At 40.7% G+C, this 17,112-nt stretch overlaps 1 protein-coding gene across 5 annotated transcripts in view; it reads left to right on the plus strand.

The window, feature by feature from the left end:
- Window positions 1-17,112, plus strand: part of METTL15 (methyltransferase 15, mitochondrial 12S rRNA N4-cytidine) — a 90,487-nt gene that overhangs the window by 47,753 nt on the left and 25,622 nt on the right. For all 5 annotated transcript variants that reach the window (XM_082206132.1, XM_082206131.1, XM_082206129.1 and 2 more), the window contains one exon: window positions 2,147-2,283. In XM_082206132.1, the coding sequence (XP_082062258.1) occupies window positions 2,147-2,283 (137 nt within the window). The remainder of the gene's footprint in view (window positions 1-2,146; window positions 2,284-17,112) is intronic.

The raw sequence follows: 17,112 nt of genomic DNA on the forward strand, positions 1-17,112 counted from the left end.
TGGCATGGCCACCTATCAGCGGCCCTGCAAACTGCAACATGATGACATATTTTGTTACAAAAACATAGTAAGAAAATGGGAAAATGGGTTTGATAAGATTGAATAGCAGAGCATAAAAGCCATACAAATATGTGATCCACATGAGAACAACTCTGTTTTTCACTATAGTGAATCTATTTTCTGTATCTATATTCTGCTGGGGTTTTCTTTTAGCAAATTACCTTTCAGCTGTTTCTTCAATTATGCTATATTAAAACAAAGCATCAGGCCAGTAGAACAGAGCTGTTGATAAATGGCAGAGCATGTGAAATTACCAAAGCAGAACATCTCCATATGCAGTATTGGTATCACTTAGTGAAGTAATAGCTGGAAAAAAGAAGTGCAAAACCTGATATTATTCAGCAATTGCAACTTGAGGATTGCTTCTCTTGTGTTGTTTTTAGCACAAGTTGACTTTTTTAAGTCAGTCTTTTCAGAAATACATGCGCATTATGGCATTGTGAGCAACTCAATTTCATGTCTCCAGGTCAGTTCATGTTCTTTAATTGCCTAGTTTGTGAAATACATTTTAAAAATACAGTTAATATGCATGTACTATTGGATTGGCAGTCCTAGGAAAATGCTTAAATTAATATGTGTAATCTGGACACAGGAACTTGTTAATAATTAACTTTTCATAGTAGCATCTAGGAGTGTCCTAGAAAGTTGTCTACAGTGGTGCCCCGCAAGACGAATGCCTCGCAAGACGGAAAACTCGCTAGACGAAAGAGTTTTCCGTTTTGGAGGTGCTTCGCAAAACGAATTTCCTATGGGCTTGCTTCACAAGACGACAATGTCTTGTGAGTTCCTGCTGGTTTTTTTCCCTCCCCCCCCCTTTTCTAAGCCGCTAAGCCGCTTATCAGCTGATCCGATCAGCAGATAAGTTGCTAAAAGGCGCTAATAGCGCTAATCCTTCAATGGGCTTGCTTCGCAAGACGAAAAAACCGCTAGACGAAGAGAATCACAGAACGGATTCTTTTCGTCTTGCGAGGCACCACTGTACTTACTCTTTTATACAATATATATTAAGTTCTTTATAAGTATCCCTCACAAGGCAATGCACAAGTAGAACTATAGAACTGCAGGAAATGTATGACACATTATCTTAAGGAAGCTCAATATTACAAAGCTAAGTTTATAAGGCCATCTTGAATCCTAGTACTGTAGAGACCAAATGAATGTTAATTAGAAGAGAATTCCTCAGCTGCAGTGTTACCAATCAGAAGACCCTGTCTTGGATGATCAGCATCTTAACCTATTACATGGATGGACACCTGAGCAGGATATCTGGTGCAGATCTTGGAATACAGTACAGGTGATTCTAAAACTCAAGAAAAGGGAACTTCTGGTTTGTGGACCAAACTATACCTGCCAGCAATCCTAATTTGACATGTGAGACTGGTTTTCCCCAGTCACACCCACTTACCCCACACCAGATGTCATAATGATATCAAGCGGCTGACAGGTAGGCAGCCCCACTTATCTGTCAAAAGTGGACCACAGAGGGTGGACCAGTTCTGCATCTCGCTTGGCAGCCAAATCCAGCCAAATTACCTTTCTTAAGGTAATTGTGTTCCACACTGTTTAATGCCTTGAAGGTTAATACCAATGCTTTGTGTAACCACCATAGTTGTCAGTGCAAAAATATTATCGTGCTCAAACCTTCTGGTCTCATTAGCATCCTGACAGCTGCATTTTGCATCAGTCGAAGTTTCCAAGCCTCATTCAGACGATACTCCACATAGAGCAGATTGCAGTGGTCCTGTTGGGACTATTGTGGCCAAGTTGTACCACTGCAGATAGCTTGACCTATCACAGCTATCAAACATGACCTCTGAATGGTGAAGTTTCTTTTCCACTTCTTTTGGAAATTAAGACATCTTCAAGGGTGTGGATTGATGGCAAATGGTTTTTCTGTGAGTTATGTTTTCCATTTAGGAACCTAAGGACTGCTGATGCTGATCTCAAATTCAAATATACGCATAATGATTGGGTAAATAATATGATCAACAATTTAAAGGTTAATAAGCAGAGATGGATGCTAAACTTTAATTCCCCCCTGCACTATTAAGTAAAATAACAAGGTTATTATTTTTCTACCTCTCAGTGTATTCTTGATATGACATTTGGAGCAGGAGGCCATACCAAGGCGCTTATGCAAGAGGCAGCAGATATTAAAATATATGCTCTTGACAGAGATCCCACAGCCTATCAACTAGCTCAGCGGCTTTCTGAATCTCACCCGTGAGTACAATTCATTCCAGGTCTAATATGTTAATAGCATAAGAGTGTGCACACATGCATGTGTTTGCATGACCCCTGGGGGCCTTTCCAACTCTGAAACTCTTTGGTTCTATGATAATAAAATAAAATTAATGATACAAATTTACACCAGATAGTTTGCTCTGGTAGAATATATATACATCACAGGTAGAATTTTGAAAGCAGAATTACATGCCCCAACTTGCGTGTGTGTGTGTGTGTGTGTGTGCACGCGCGTGCTTTTGTGTGTGTGTGTGTGCGCACGTATATACAGTATAATTTGAATTTAGTGCCTTGAGTTACTGTTGTTACAGCCATGTATACTTCAGCTAATCACCACCGTGGGAGTCTTTAGGTTGAAGGTCAATTTTTAAAATGCAATAAATAATTTATAAGTTTTGTAAAATAAGTATATTACTTTTATTATTTATTGATTTATTAATCACCTCTACAACTGTCTCAAGGCCGTGTACACTGGAAATCACATAAACAAAACAAAAAACTAGCAAATGTAATTAAAACAAAAAGGAAACCAAGCAAAATAGATGCTCATGGCAAAGTTCCATGTATCCAGTTGGGAAAGCCTGTAAATATGTATTTGGCTGTTTCTGGAATGGTCAGACAGTGGCCCCCTGTTGTGTCTCAACAGGAATGATATTCCACAAAACAAGGGCAGCCACGCTAAAAGCCCTGCTCCAAGTTACTGCTGTGTGAGCTTCTGAGGTCTTTGGAAGCTACAGGAGGAGCTCTCCTGCAAAGTGAAGAGCAACTCCACAAAAGTTCTTTCTTCCCCTTCTGTTGTACTGGAAATATAAGGGATAACTTGTTGTCTTAAGTAACCTGGTCCTGATCTCTAGAGGGCCTCATGTGTTATTACCAACACTTTGAATTTGGCCTGGTAGCAGATTGGCAGCCACTGCAAATCCTGCAAGTAGGGTATTATATACTGTCAGAAACTGAGATATGAAAGCTAGGAGCTAAATGGCACCTTAAACCTAGGTTATGGGCACAACAACGGAATGTCTAGGCTCGCTTTTTTATAACAAAAATACAAAGCTGAAAATGAATGAACTGCAGCTAAAAGATTACGTTAATTTTTCCACATGGTCTAGTCCTTCCCCTGCCCACCCCACTAATATTCTTAAGAGGGTCTCTTCTTCAGTCTTCAGAGAATAGCTGGAAGTGAGGAGGCAGGAAAAGGTCCTCCTTTCCTTCTACTCCACAGTTTTAATCTGAAGTGTTAGGCACAGTACTGTGCCCAGAGCTCAGAAACTGCTCGCGCTAATGAAATTCCCAGTTGCAAAATGCCCCTAGAACAATGGGAACACTGTATACTGGCAGTAGTTTGTCCCCAGAGGCAACCTAGCCACCGCATTCTACACTAGCTGCAGCCTCTGGACCAGATCCAAAGATAATCTGACATAGAGCACATTGCAATAATCCAGTCATGAGGTTACCAATGCATGGACAACCATGGTCAAGCTATCCTGACCCAGGAATGGCAATAAAAGGCACTTCTAACCATTAAGGATACCTGAGCCTCCAGTGACAGCTGGAGCCAAGAGCAACCTCAAACGATGCACTTGCACCTTCAGAGAGAGTATAACCCCGTCCAGGGAAGGCAACTTACTGACTTCCTAGACCTAGGAATCACTCACCCGCAGAGCCTCTGTCTTGCTAGGATTCATCCACTCCACCCCACCACTGATTCCAGGCACTGGTTCAGGGCCTCCTAAGTCAGTCCCAGTTCCGATGTTTCAGCAAAAAGAGAGTTGGATATCATCAGCATACCTTGGAGAGGGTGCTTAAGGATCATATGTATGGCCCTCCACATCTCACTGTTCCCCAAAGTATCACATAATACATACATAATGTTATTTGTATGCTGCATTTCCATAGTTAAACCATGCTTAAGGTGGCTTACAACATGAAAAAAATGAAAAATTGCAACATAAACAAAAAATAAAAACATCAAAAAGTACACAACCAAACCAAACAATTTCCACATAATCCATAATAAGATCTAAAATAAAGATACAAACAAGTAATATCAAAAACTGCAACAACCCTGCCCCCAACGAAAACCCCTAAACAATTCCCCAACCCAAGCCTCAGCTTTATATGGAGTCAGTCAGGGCCTGCAAGGTAGAAAGCAGGTCTTCCAGGTCTCACAGCCAAAATCAGTTAGAGACCATAAGTCTCCAGGGAAGGAGCACCCTAATGAGTTCCCACCCCACCCCTAAAGGGGAAGCTCACACTATCAGAGGCAAGTCATTAATCTAGTACAGGGGTCAGCAACCTTTTTCAGCCGTGGGCCAGTCCACTGTCCCTCAGACCATGTGGGGGGCCGGACTATATTGGGGGGGGGGGAGAAATGAATGAATTCCTATGCCCCACAAATAACCCAGAGGTGCATTTTAAATAAAAGCACACATTCTACTCATGTAAAAACATGCTGATTCCCGGACCATCCATGAGCTGGATTGAGAAGGCGATTGGGCCTCATCTAGCCCACAGGCCTTAGGTTGCCTACCCCTGATCTAGTACAGCCGTACCTTGGTTGACGAACACCTTAGCAGTCAAACCCAGAAGTGAGTGTTCCGGTTTGCAAACGTTCTTTTGGAAGCCAAACGTCTGGCTTGGCTTCTTCAGCTTCCAATTGGCTGTATAGGTCAGGACCCACCTGTACCCAGACTCTGAACACAAGATTTCCCTCGAAGAGAAGTAGTAGGACCTTACTCCCACAACTCCACCCCAGATGGCCCCTGCCCAAGCTTCAGGCCAACTGATCCAGGCCTCTAGTCAGTGTCTGCTCTCACTGCTCAGATTCTGTCTAGTCTCGGACTTCTTGCTCAAAAACCTGTGTTAGCTGTTGATTTTCCCATCTTTTGAGAGTGGCAGAGTCATATAGCATACTGTTTACAACCAAATTGGTTATTAATGCTGTATGTGGATTTGTTACGGCATGGAATGCTTTGGGTTTTTCCTGGAGTTTAAAGACTCATAATTTTTGAGCAAGCTTAGCCCTTCTTCTTTTTTTCTCTAGCTGTGGTCTTCATTAAAGATGCAGTGCTGTTTTAATAAGAAAAGGAAATGGGTCAGGCCCTATTAGGTATTCAGTGTGTGGGTAGGAATCCTTTGACGTGCATTCGGGGGAAGCCTACAAGTTCGGAATTGCTGCAAAGATTCCAGAGCAAAATAGAATTCTGTCAGTTGCAATATATATTACAAATAAACCCTCTTACAGCCACTGAAAGTGAAAGGTTACAAAAGGTGCCTGCAATCTAGCACTTATGTTAGTATCATTGCAAACTTGAAAGGATGAGAAACCTACGCAGATCCTACACAGTGGAGTCAAGTTGTTATAATATACTCAGTTGGAAATGAAATCATACCTTAGATGAAGGAGGAAATAAATTCATCATATATATTGACTGCCTAAAATGTGTGTGCTTTGGTTCAAGGTGAAATTAAGTTTACTGCAACAAAATGAATTCTGATTTGTGTGTGTGTAAAATTTAGAATACAAACCCAGACACGCAAGAGGGAACACCTACAATTCAACTTTGTGCCTCTCTATGTGCCTGTTCAGTCCATTGGCTTTTGTAATCTTTATGTGGCCTCAGTTTGGAAGAAATAATTGCAGGCCAGATGTCTGCATTGTGCAGAACTGTCTCTTCAGCTTGTCGCCTAGTAATACTTGTCTTTCAAAACTGGTTTGTGTAGTTGACCTTACAAATCATTGTGTGAATAACCAGGAGGAAAGCCTTGAGGGGTGCATCGCAATTTTAATCATTTCTAAAAGAAAGGGCCATAGGTCAGCGGTGGTGTAAAATGTGTGTGGAACCTTTTCCAGTCCACGTTTCGCGTGCCTTGCTGAGTAACCTTGTGGCAACCACCAGTAGTGATCAGGGCCAGAGGCAAAAATGAGTACTACCTTGGTCTTTCAACCAAGCAGACAAGAAACTTTATCTGAGTTCAAGGACATATTCCAACCAGGCAGAAACATGCAAGGGGGCGCAAAGCAGGGCCAGTAAGGGGCATGGCCTGGGATGAGTCCAAACAGCAAGATAGAGAAGTCTGGAAGGTTGCATTTGGCCTTGCATCTGTTCCTCATCCATGTCTCTAGTTCAGGTCTGGACTACAACTCCCATCATCCCTAGTTAGCAGGACCAGTGGTCACGGATTTTGTGGTCCAAAAACAGCTGGGGACCCAAGTTTGGGAAACCCTGAACTAGTTCAATAAATAATATATGCAACCTTTTCCCCACCTCCATGCAATCCAAATTAGGAGGTACTAGGATGCATGCACTTTTTGCTGGGCACCTATCCCCTGCCCCCCAAATAGTGGCTGTGCCAAAGTTTAGAACTTGTTTATACTATGGAAGTAACTCTGGATATAATGTTAGTTTAGTTGCAGGGCTGTTCAAGGTTTTTTCCTCATCATCTTGAAATTGCCTTTTTCTTTCCTTCTTTGAGCAACTCTTGGAGAAACACTGCAAAATGACTATATAGTACTGTGTTGTGAATCATGCAAGCCTCTTAAAAAAATCCAATTTATATCAAATTTTCCTGTTGGTTGTAGTAGTGGAATTTGACAGCGATTTATGCTGCCATCAGCCAGAACTTACAAGACTGAGGTTTAATGTAATCAGATCTGCCTCTCTCTTGCTAGAGGTCCCCTATAGAACCCTGGGAATGCTGAATTACTTTGTAAGAGGTCCTATAGCTCTGTATCAGAACAGGGTTTCCCAGTTTCTGAAGAGAAGAGGCGGAATTACCTCAACTAGTATAGATACTCATGACCAAACATATATATTGCACTTTGTGATACTTTGTTTCTTAGTGCTAGTTTTCAAATTATTTATTTGTTTGGAGCTCTTTGCAAGTCAGAGAATTATAACATATCAGCTTTAAAAATAATTGGCTTACTAGATTCTAGTCCTGCTAAACAATTATATCTCAGCTTAATAAACTGAGATACGAACACACCTTTTTTTCCATGCACACATCCCCTTTGTTCTTCCCTTCAAACCAGGAAGTCTTTAATTAACCATAAGTTTCTGTTTTGTCTCAACTGGGAAACTATGGTTATCAGCTTCTGAACAAGCTAGGGTATCACAGTTTGAAGCTCTTTTAATATCTTTCCTTGTTCCAAAGCTGGTAACTGCCTTTGCAGTGGTGGCTTATTGACAGTGTTGTTGTTGTTGTTGTATTTATTAATACCTTGCCTTTTCCCCTGACAGGACTGAAGGCAACTTACAAATAAAAATGAGAATTGCTAAAAACATAGACAAAACAATAATTTAAAAAACAATTGAACTGTGATAAAATTAAAACTATATACACATATAAAATCTGTTTTAAACGTACAAATGATTACATTAAAAACAGCATGATACTAACCCTTCCATTAAAAGCAGTCGGTTCCCAAAAGCCTGTTGGAACAAGGAGGTTTCACTTGCAAATGAACATTACATAGCATGGATGTTCAACAGTCCATAATAGGGAATGTCTTAAAGAAGGGGTGCTCATAATAAAAATGGGGCTCCTTTTCTGATCCAGAATATATGAAAACCCATTTCGAGTTTATTTCCAGTGTCAGGCTTCATACCTGGAATGTGTGTATGAAGTAGTGTTAGGGAATGTTTCTGTGCATATGTAGAGTGGGCATTTTCCCCTCATCTCTGGACAACTGTTTCACACATCTGCCCATAAGAGGTATGTCTTTTGCACTAGACTTCCTTGCAGGTACAAAGCCTTGCACTTCAGAAAGACAGGGAGAAAGAAAGAAAGAAAGAAAGAAAGAAAGAAAGAAAGAAAGAGAAAAGGTCTTTAACTGCTTAACATATGCCCCCTTTAATACTTGCCATTCCCTCCTGCCTAATACTCTAATACTGTTTTTGTTTAAAAACTTCCTCAACCATATGTGGGGAAGACTCCTGAGTTAGTACTATGAAAAATCTCCTAAGTGAGAAGCCAAATATATGATGACTTTCTCCTTAAGCACTATGCAAGTAGTTAAGCAATTTCCTACCATTCATTTAATGTGAAGTTTGGCCATTATTCCCCTTTTCCTTTTTGTCAGGTATTATATGTTATGTGCTTCACACTGAATCAGTCCTGAACTTGTTCTTCCTTCATTTCCATTCATAACATCGAATGAACCAGTTCTGGCCTTAGTATTGTCTTCAGCTGATGAGTCACCAAGCCCTCGACTGTGTTGGATTTCAGAATGTGCTAGTTAGTACCCTCTTGAAATCAGAAAAATACTGAAGAAATATTCCTGCACTTTCCTTCAGATAGGGAGATCTCAAAAGCTTCTTAAACTTTGCCAAGATTTCAAGTATGGCTATTTAATTCTGCCTGGAAGAAAATAATTTCACTGTAGCTTCCTCAGTGCTTTGTGTTGTGTTGTCTTAAATTTTCAGTCTAATTATCCAAGGTTCTTACCACTGTATATGTAATTCGAATTATGCCTGTTTCCATATATTTTCCAATTGGAGAATGTGTTTCACACATGATCATAAATGGGAGCAGATAGGTGGTTTATAAAAGTCTAGATGTGTGGGAAATGGCCCTGGAATTAGAACTCTGTTTACATTGATTTGGCATTTTGGTATGTTTTCGCTTCAGCGAGGCTCCTTTGTCCTAGCCATCATTTCTTGAATGCAACTCTCTTTGCTGCCTGGGACTAGTTGTACCTGCCGAGGTTACTGCAGTATCAATTAGAGAGTAGACATAAATAAAACTAGAACTGTTGATACTGTAATGCTGCTATATAAATCTATGGTGCAACTGTGTTTGAAATTCTATGTACTTTTCTGGCTACCTTACCTCAAAAAGGATATTGTAGAGCTTGAAAGGGTTCAGAAAAGGGCAGCCAAAATGATCAAGGGGATGTAGCGATGCTCCATGAGGAATGTTTGGAGAAAAGGCACATAAGAGGTTACATGACATGGCATGGAGAATATTGACAGAGAAAGGTTGTTCTCCCTCTCAAAACTGGAAGTCCAATGAAGTTGAATGTTGGAAGATTCAGGACAGATCAAAGAAAGTACTTCTTCCTATGTTGCATCAACTGTGGCACTTGCTCCCATAGGAGGCAGTGATGCCCATCAACTTAGATAGCATTAAAAGAGGATTGCACACTTTAAAACCCTTGCCTGATGATGTTTTTTGTGTTGTTGTTTTTTTAAAATGTACGTTGCAATCGTATGCCTCATAGACTTGGAATGTCCTACTGGCTTCAGCCAGATTCGTATCGGACTCTAAGATGCAATGAATTGGGCTGGAATGCAGATGATTATGTTCACCCAAGTAACTGTTACTTTAAATTCACCCATTGCATTTTCCATGCCCATTTTTATAAGAAGAGTTCTGGGGGGTATATACATGGCCACATACTTTCACTTAAGGCTTTCTTTGCCCTGTACAATAAAAGGTACATATAAATTAGTTTGAATTCCAAGGTTCTTAAAGCTTTTAGTCATTGCAGGCAATGTTGCTGTTCTCTGGCCCTAATGCTATATACACAGTATAAACAAATGACAGCAAACAGAGAAACAGGTAACTTCACAAGTAAGAATAAGTAATACTATTTCTCATATAAATGTGTGTTTCAGTGTGATCTTGACTTCGGTGAATCAGAAATGTCAATTGTCAAGTGATTATTCAAAAGACTGACTAGATTCTGTCTATAGGAAGCTAACTGAATTTAGAGTATGGGATATAACAAACCATTGATAGAATGCTTTATATACAACCACTTCCATCCATCCTTATGCTTTCCCCCCCCCCCCATATGATCTGGGAAACACCCACCCTGGAGCCAACCCTGAATCAAATTGGGGGCAGGACTAATGTTTAAATAGGGTTTATAAACCCTTAATTAAAGATACCATCAGGAGGTGGTGGGCGATACTGTGTCTGCTGACCTCAGAGAGTGGGAGATTCAGTCCTGCTAGGGCTGCCTTCACAACAATTTCCATGTGAAGCAGACCCCTGTAGCCAGCAGAATTGCACTCTCCGCTCATCTATTGGTGAGGGAGGGTTTAGCCCTGCTCAGTTTAAGTGTGTGTGTGTGTGTGTGTGTGTCCCTCCTAGGAACAGGCACCTGCATTCAAAGAAAGTGCTCTTAGTCTTAGGCTTTTTGAAAGCCCTCTTGCAAACTGACCTGCCCTTTGTACAGCTTCAGTTTTCCCTAGGCAGCCCAATCTTGGGTTGGCTCTGCCCAACTTGACTGAAGCCTGTAGCCTATAAAATAATGATGAGACTTGAATGTTACCTTAGCTATGAGTTCCTGATGATTCCTGCTGTTACAAGCCACTTATCAACAGGAGAGGTTTTCAGCAAACCATGGCTAGCTGTAAGCTAGCAATCCCATTTATAGACTGATAGTAAGTGAGGGCTTGTTTCATGCAAACACATAAATTGAAAGCACAGGAGGGGCGGGATACCCATTCCGTTTAATCTTTGGGGAATCAACCATACAGTGGTACCTCTGGTTACATACTTAATTTGTTCCGGAGGTCCGTTCTTAACCTGAAACTGTTCTTAACCTGAAGCACCACTTTAGCTAATGGGGCCTCCCACTGCTGCCGCACGATTTCTGTTCTCATCCTGAAGCAAAGTTCTTAACCCGAGGTATTATTTCTGGGTTAGTTGAGTCTGTAACCTGAAGCGTACGTAACCTGAAGCGTATGTAACCCGAGATACCACTGTATACCTAATCTGAATGAATAGGTTCTAGAGAATTATATAAAGTAGAAGTTATTTAACAAAACTCAAGCCTGGTTATATCCAGAGGGAGCTCTGCACCCAACACTCCGAAATTCCCTGCCAACTTCTAGCATAATTTCTACATACTGTATTGTAAAACTTCCAAAGGAACAAGTTGTAAAACATTGTAACAAGTTATATACCGTAATTGTTTTGAATTTGTTTTCAATGGCTGCTACAAATTTAAACTAATACTGTATGTGGAGAAGAATCTGAGGAAAATATAGTTAGTGGAGTAAACACAATAGCATCAATAACTAAAGGCAGCTCAGTGTTTCAGAAACATTGTTGCATTTTTCTATTCTTTAGTGCAGAATCACTAAAAGTTGGTCTGCCCAGCTGCCTGCAGTTGCATCGACACTCATTCTGTGGCTTCCCCACTTTCCATGCACATAGTGGAACTTCCTTTCAAGTAGACAAAGTGCTTGATTGAATTAATTCATTTTTGAGAAGCGCAGATTCCCCAGGAAAAAACACCCACCTGGCTTATGATTTTTGGTACAAATCTACTTCGGAGCACTGCATTTTATTTTACATATGCGGATATTATTATTTTACAAATAAAAGCACAAGCTGATCCTGGCTTTGGTTTCATATTTTTATGTGGGTGGACTTTGTTTTGGTTTTGTAAAAAAAAGTTTAGTAATTAAAAAAATAATAATTTGATAACCATGAGTGTTGTGTTTTTCTTTGCTTTAACTTAAAACAAAAAAAAAAAAAATCCTGCAAAATAAAGTTGGTTATTCAAGCTCTTTTTAACAACCGAACCACTGGCATTTAAAAATAAGACACAATATATTTTTGAGTTTCTTCTCTTTGCTATAAATGATCAACTAATTGCCAGGGTTTTGTTTTGTTTTTTTGCAGAACTGACGCACTTCTTAAATTCTAAGGTCAGATCCTGTGAACATTTGAAGCTTGAATGACAATTCAGATAGTATCTTGGGGTGAAATGCTTGATGCAGCCAGTACTAAAACAAACCTTCTTGAGCTTTCTGACGTCTTTTTGCCCCATAATCAACTTAGGAGCTACAGCAGGTGGCTTGGAGGTAGAAGTAAGTTAACGATTAATAAGGCGTTTGCACATCTTTTGCGTCACTTTTTATTTCCAAAGCATCTTGCTAACAAGTCACCCAAGGGCTTGAGATCGATCAGGAAAATAACCAAAGGGATCCTGTGGTGCAGCTGATACTGATGATTAGAAAACAGAAAAACCCAGAACAACAAATAAGAGTAGTTCATTATTTACCTAGCTACAGTTTTTTGCTGATTGATCAGGGTTTTCTTAAGTAGAAGGAATATGACTGCTGGCATTTGAAATACAACTGCTGCATATTTTATATGTATGTCACTGTTATCAGTGCTTTGTAGAATATTGTTGCTTGCAATTTAATAATTTCAAAGGTAATAATATGAAACTTAAAAAGAAAAAAAGCTTTACAAGAAACATACCCTGCAAAATGTCCCAAGTAGGACATTATTATTTGGGGGTAGAATTGCTGGGCCATGAGAGTTCAACCCACTCTGAGCTCGCAATCCTTAATTAAAAAATATGCCATGCTGTTTAAAGATGAGTTGCATGAATAGTTAATAGGGTGCATGGTGGCTAATGAATATACTAAATAAATTAGGCAACGTGTATTAGTATTTGCATATTGCTTTTAAAAATTGCTGTGAAGCCTCTGTAAGCTGTCGCTGAATTTTCTTGATCGAAATAATTCTGGTCGTGTCTCAGGATGAATGAAAATGGATGCGTGGGTCCTTTCGGACTTGGAAGAGGGCAGAGCAGGGGTGAAGGTGAACAGGCTGGGTGTGCTTATGCATGCTCAGCTGACACGCATAGGGGTGGGAACAGAACCCCTGCACAAAGCCACGTGTACATTTTTTAAAAAAAAACTTAGTTGGTCACTTGGAATCTCATACAATGCACTTAACTATCTAAGGTAGCACCCGAGTGTGCAAGCAAGAGAACAGCCAATGAAGCACCTCAGCCTCACTGACAAAGCTTCAAGGTAACAAAAGTTCTGAAAGAACTCAAATATGAAATTCCTGGTCTTCCAACTTCTAACCGAAAAACAGTGGTACCTCGGGTTAAGAACTTAATTCGTTCTGGAGGTCTGTTCTTAACCTGAAACTGTTCTTAACCTGAAGCACCACTTTAGCTAATGGGGCCTCCTGCTGCCACTACGCTGCCTCTGCACGATTTCTGTTATCCTGAAACAAAGTTCTTAACCCGAGGTACTATTTCTGGGTTAACGGAGTCTGTAACCTGAAGCGTATGTAACCTGAGGTGCCACTGTATGTAACCTGCCCTCAGGAGCAGATGCTGTTCCAAGAGACAGAAAAGTGGCCAATGTAACTCCAGTTTTTAAAAGGGGATGCAGACAATTACTGTGTCTTAATGTCTATTTCAGGGAAATTGGTGGAAAGCATTCCAGAGAGAATTGCCAAACATATAGAACAACAAGCCCTGCTGAAGCAGAATCAGCAAGGCTTCTGCAAGAGTAAATACTGTCCCACTAACCTTTTATAGTGCCTCATTGCCAAATCCAAAGGTATCTTTACAGTTCTTATCTACAGGTGTCCAGTCAATATTTCTACTTGGATTCTTTATAATCATCTCAAGCTCAATATTCTCAAGACTGAACTTCCCATCTTTCTTCCCATTGTCACCTATCCACCCTGTTGATCAGACACAACGTATTAGTTTTCTCTGACTCTTCTCTTCTTCCCGCCTCAATTAGTATGTCATCAAATGATGCTGCTGCTTCCTTTACAACATTACAGAAAACAGCCTTTCCTCTCTGTTGTCGAAGAGAAATCTTTGAAGCATCCGCGGTCCTCTCCCACCTTGACTACTGCAGTCTTCTTCTTTGTGCTCTTCCACTGACTTACCTCGGTCTGCTCATGTCCCCTCAACAATCTGTCCCAAATAGTCTTACAAAAAGTTCCATTAACGTCTTTACAATTGCGCCGGAGCAAGCCATCACTGCATTGTCACCTAAGACTAGGCTTGCAAAACTCTCTTCCTAACTAGGAGAAGAGTCTGCTGTTATCTCATGGTAAATATGCATGTGTGTGATGTCTTGTGAATAGGTTAGCGTATGTCCCAACTTCAGAGCCAACCGGTTTTAGAGACTGTACATAGGCCATTCCACAAATGGAACAAGCATTGAATCATTCATGCACATATGCGATATCAGGTGACAGAATATTCCTTTTGATCTATTTGCCTGAATATGCAAATCAATGCTCTCATTGGAGATCACTGTATTTCAGTGTACTGCTGCAGTATTTTATACACTTATGACTTAAAGCTATAATATTGGTGTTGTTGCATAATAGCTTATTATGTCTCCTAATTTAGTGTGCTCAAAAGAGTAATGCATTCATGCCAATGGAACTGGCTGGACATATACTGCTGATTCAATATACTTTGGAAGCACTTTCAGAAGCTGCTTAGTACGGTTGTGCTCTGGAAGAAGTAGTGACTAGCGGTGTGGTTCTTCTCCCCTGGCTTCCCATTGCTGCTGATTACTGAAAGAGGGGAAGGCAGTGGGGGTACAGGGTAGGCGCAGCAGTGGAGTCAAGCCATCGTTCCTGCCACTGCACTTGTGTCAAGCTCCCCAATTTTGCTTCTCCCTCTTGGTAACTGGCAGTAGTGCAAAGCATCAGGATGCCTGGTGAGCAATGCTTGTGCTGCCCCGCCAGCCATTACTGATTGGAAGGATCCTGTTTCCCCTTGTCTAGAAACCTGCCTCTTCCCCTGTTGACTTTGTGTTTGCTTAATGCAGTGTAGCTGGCCAGTTTTGTGGGGCCAGCTGGGTGAGAAACTGGGTGAGGAAGTTTTTTGTAACTCTACTCCATACATTGCAGATTATTGTGGGTCCACATTTACACTTACTCCCTTATACGTGCACATACACAATCACACATGCAAAACCGTTAGTTAGAGGCATGATGTGGTTTTCAGTTTGGGTAGGAAACCGGCTCAAAACTATTCTTGTTCCATTTTTCATGTTCCAATGCTTGTTCCATTTTTGCTGAGACCCTTAAATGTAAAATGCAACAGTATAACCTTTGAGGGAGTGGAGTAATCTAAAAGCTCAAAACTCAACATGAGGAGAGGGGCTTCATGAGCCTGAAAATACTATTTTTATGTTATCTGCCTCCTTTCCAAACCATTTATTGGCCACAAATTGTATAGTGTCAGGTGGCATAATGACAGTGTGGTTTGCCATGCATTCTATTTTTATATCTTTATTTAAAACTGACATGTAACTCGCTGTACCTGAAACCCCAAGTGAGACAGTTATTGGAGTGTAACAAAGTTTTGACGTCAGAACTGCTATTTATTCCACTGGAAACCATTAGTGATGCATTACCCCTTGGCACTTGTGTTTTCAGAAACAGAGTTAAATTTTTATGACTGGTTTTGGCCAATTAGAGTTCTTTCTCAATATAGAAAGAAGGAGAGGGGCCTTCTGTAGAGTTTTAAAGATGTGGCATCTCAGCAATAGAATCACTGTAAATTCTCAATCATGATAGAATTAATTCAGTTGCTTTTACCTTGCCTTTACATACTTCTATTTCTATATTTAAACTGATCATGTGTATGCTTTGAAGTAGAGACTCGGGGGCGGGGGGGGGGACAACTTAAAATAGTGCAGTAGGGTGAACTAGAATATGGAATTCCACACTCAGTTTTGTTTATCAGTGAGGACTATATGCACCATTAGCCTGCATGAAAAGATATATAGTTCTGTATTTTTATTTTAAAATAAATAATAGGGCATGATGCAATCGTAAATTTTAAACTCTTTAAAATCCACAAATCTAAGTGAGATACTTGTGTGCACCTATTACTTCCACTAAACCTATGTGACTTCAAAACAGACGTGGCTAACCTGTGGCCCTCCAGATATTGCTGAACTACTGCTGCCATCATGCCATCATATTCACCAAGGAGACCCTCATGCCTGCACCACCACGACCTCCTTGACCACTCTGCCCTACCAAGTACAGGGTCCACTAGTCACCACTGGCGACTAGGCTGCCACTTTCCAAAAACGGCCCACCTCTGCTATAGGGTTTTTAAAACCTGGGTCACAGGAAAGGGAAATAAGTCTTCTTTGTTTTGCCTCATTGCATAATAGGTGAATAGTGTTAAAAAATAAAGTATGATGCTTATGCCTCGCTAGTTTAAACGCACACACTAGGAAACAGATAATTTGGGGCTTTAGACGGTGTGTGAATTCCATTCAGTGTGAGGTTGGCGGTGCCATCTGCTTATCAAGGTGTGAAGGAAAGAGAGATTGCTCTTAAGTGTTTGTTTACCACTGTCAGTCTGTTTGTATTTTGAAAATGAGGGATAATGCCATTGTTTCCAAATGTAACATCAGCTGCAACAGACAGATTTTCCTGCTGCCTGGTTTTCAGTATCTCATGGGGATTTTGAAATATGCACGTTGCATATATGCATGATGCTCAAATCCCGTCTCTCAGGCCTATGTAGCACCATCTTTCATATAATGCTCTGCCAGCACAGCTGATATGATCTGAAGGCGTCAGTCTTGGTTGCAAAAATGAGTTATTTCAATTTCTCTCTTTAAGGTATAAAATGCTACGTTTAGTTCCAAGTTGTATCATTGATGAATTTACCATGACGCACCAATCTTACCATGATATAATACGTTTATCTACTTTAAAGGGCCACAATCTAAATTTGCTCTGCTGTTTGCCTGTTTGAAAGGGATAATCAAGGAAAATTGGGACTCCTTGGTTTCCTTAGCCAGTCTCAGCACATCATGTTCTCATCTGTTGGCTTTCAGCCCCACATTCACAGCCCTTATGTTTCCCACTTCCCTTTTTGGAGAACCACTGATGTAAATAAGTGCTTGCATTCAATATCCCGCTGCACCACTGGTTCCACCAGTGCAAGGTTTTCTCCCTGTGCAAGAGAACATTCTCCCCCTCCCCCTTTGCACCCTCTAAAATCTGTCCCTGGGGTTCTCCTAACCCTCCAGCAAA

The sequence above is a fragment of the Podarcis vaucheri genome (assembly GCF_965113315.1).
Source record: "Podarcis vaucheri genome assembly, chromosome: 1".
Lineage (NCBI taxonomy): Eukaryota > Metazoa > Chordata > Lepidosauria > Squamata > Lacertidae > Podarcis > Podarcis vaucheri.